This window comes from Poromitra crassiceps (genome assembly GCF_964638095.1).
Source record: "Poromitra crassiceps genome assembly, chromosome: 2".
In the NCBI taxonomy this organism is placed as follows: domain Eukaryota; kingdom Metazoa; phylum Chordata; class Actinopteri; order Beryciformes; family Melamphaidae; genus Poromitra; species Poromitra crassiceps.
The window spans coordinates 12520754-12521650 of record NC_139624.1 but is presented as its reverse complement, the minus strand read 5'-3'; the positions used below and the strand labels follow the sequence as shown (position 1 = coordinate 12521650).

General features: G+C 46.9%; 1 protein-coding gene across 1 annotated transcript in view; it reads left to right on the top strand.

Annotated features, from left to right (window-relative positions):
* Nucleotides 1–333: 333 nt before the first annotated feature.
* Nucleotides 334–897, top strand: part of LOC310798358 (clavesin-1-like) — a gene marked incomplete at both ends in the record, with an annotated part of 23458 nt that continues 22894 nt past the window's right edge. The window contains one exon of the mRNA XM_083660895.1: nt 334–353. Within this exon, the coding sequence (XP_083517021.1) occupies nt 334–353 (20 nt within the window). The remainder of the gene's footprint in view (nt 354–897) is intronic.

Here is an 897-nt window from a genome sequence, read left to right as displayed (position 1 = left end):
GTTCTGCATCTTTTAAGAGGATGGGGTTTATTGTGTAACGGGCAGTTCCTGTTAGGATCGTCGTTGGTTGTAGAAACATCCGTTTTGTGCACTGAAATGGGTTTGTTGGTGTTAAAGTTCCTCACAAAGGATTTGTCTGGTGGTTTTGTGGATGTTGTGGTGCTGCCTTGATACATGAAGCTAGGGTCGTTTCGCTTCTTTGCCTCATAGCACACGAAGTTGCAAAAATACTCAAAGGGAGGGAAGCGACCATGGTGCTCTCCTTTGTATTGTGACCCAGAAGACATCCACTTGTCCTGAAGTCCATATGGTAGCTTGTCTACGATTGGGCCGATGCCACGAGAAGTGTCCAGGTACGACAGTCCACTGAGATATCCGTCTTCTTTAGCGCCTTGGATCTCCATAAGCAAATCCCCTAGTTCACGTAATTTGGAATGATCCTTGGCTTGAATCCTAGGAAAACTGTCCAACCGCTGAAACAGTGACTGCTCAATGATTTCGGGGGCAGCATAGCACTCACGTAGCCTCTCCCACGCTTTGTGTAAAGCCAAATTGGGGTTGTTGACATGCACTGAGCGTATACGTTTCACCTGCTGGCCAGATTCCTTTCCCAGCCATTTAGTCATGAGGTCCAATTCTTGGGTTGCTGTGAGGCCAACTTCACCAGCTGCGCTAAAGAATGAAGAGTACCATGCACGATAATTCTCTGGCTTATCATCAAATTGGTACAGTCCTGAATTGACAAGGTCTCGCCGTGCCAAATATTGTGCCAAAGGCTCCGCCAGTGGTGATGTGCTAACTGGAGGAATGTGTCGAGGCGCATATGACTGAGCATCTATGTTTAGGGTGGGGAATGTTTTTCTGACATTAGACTTCATCTCAACTCTAGTTGGATCA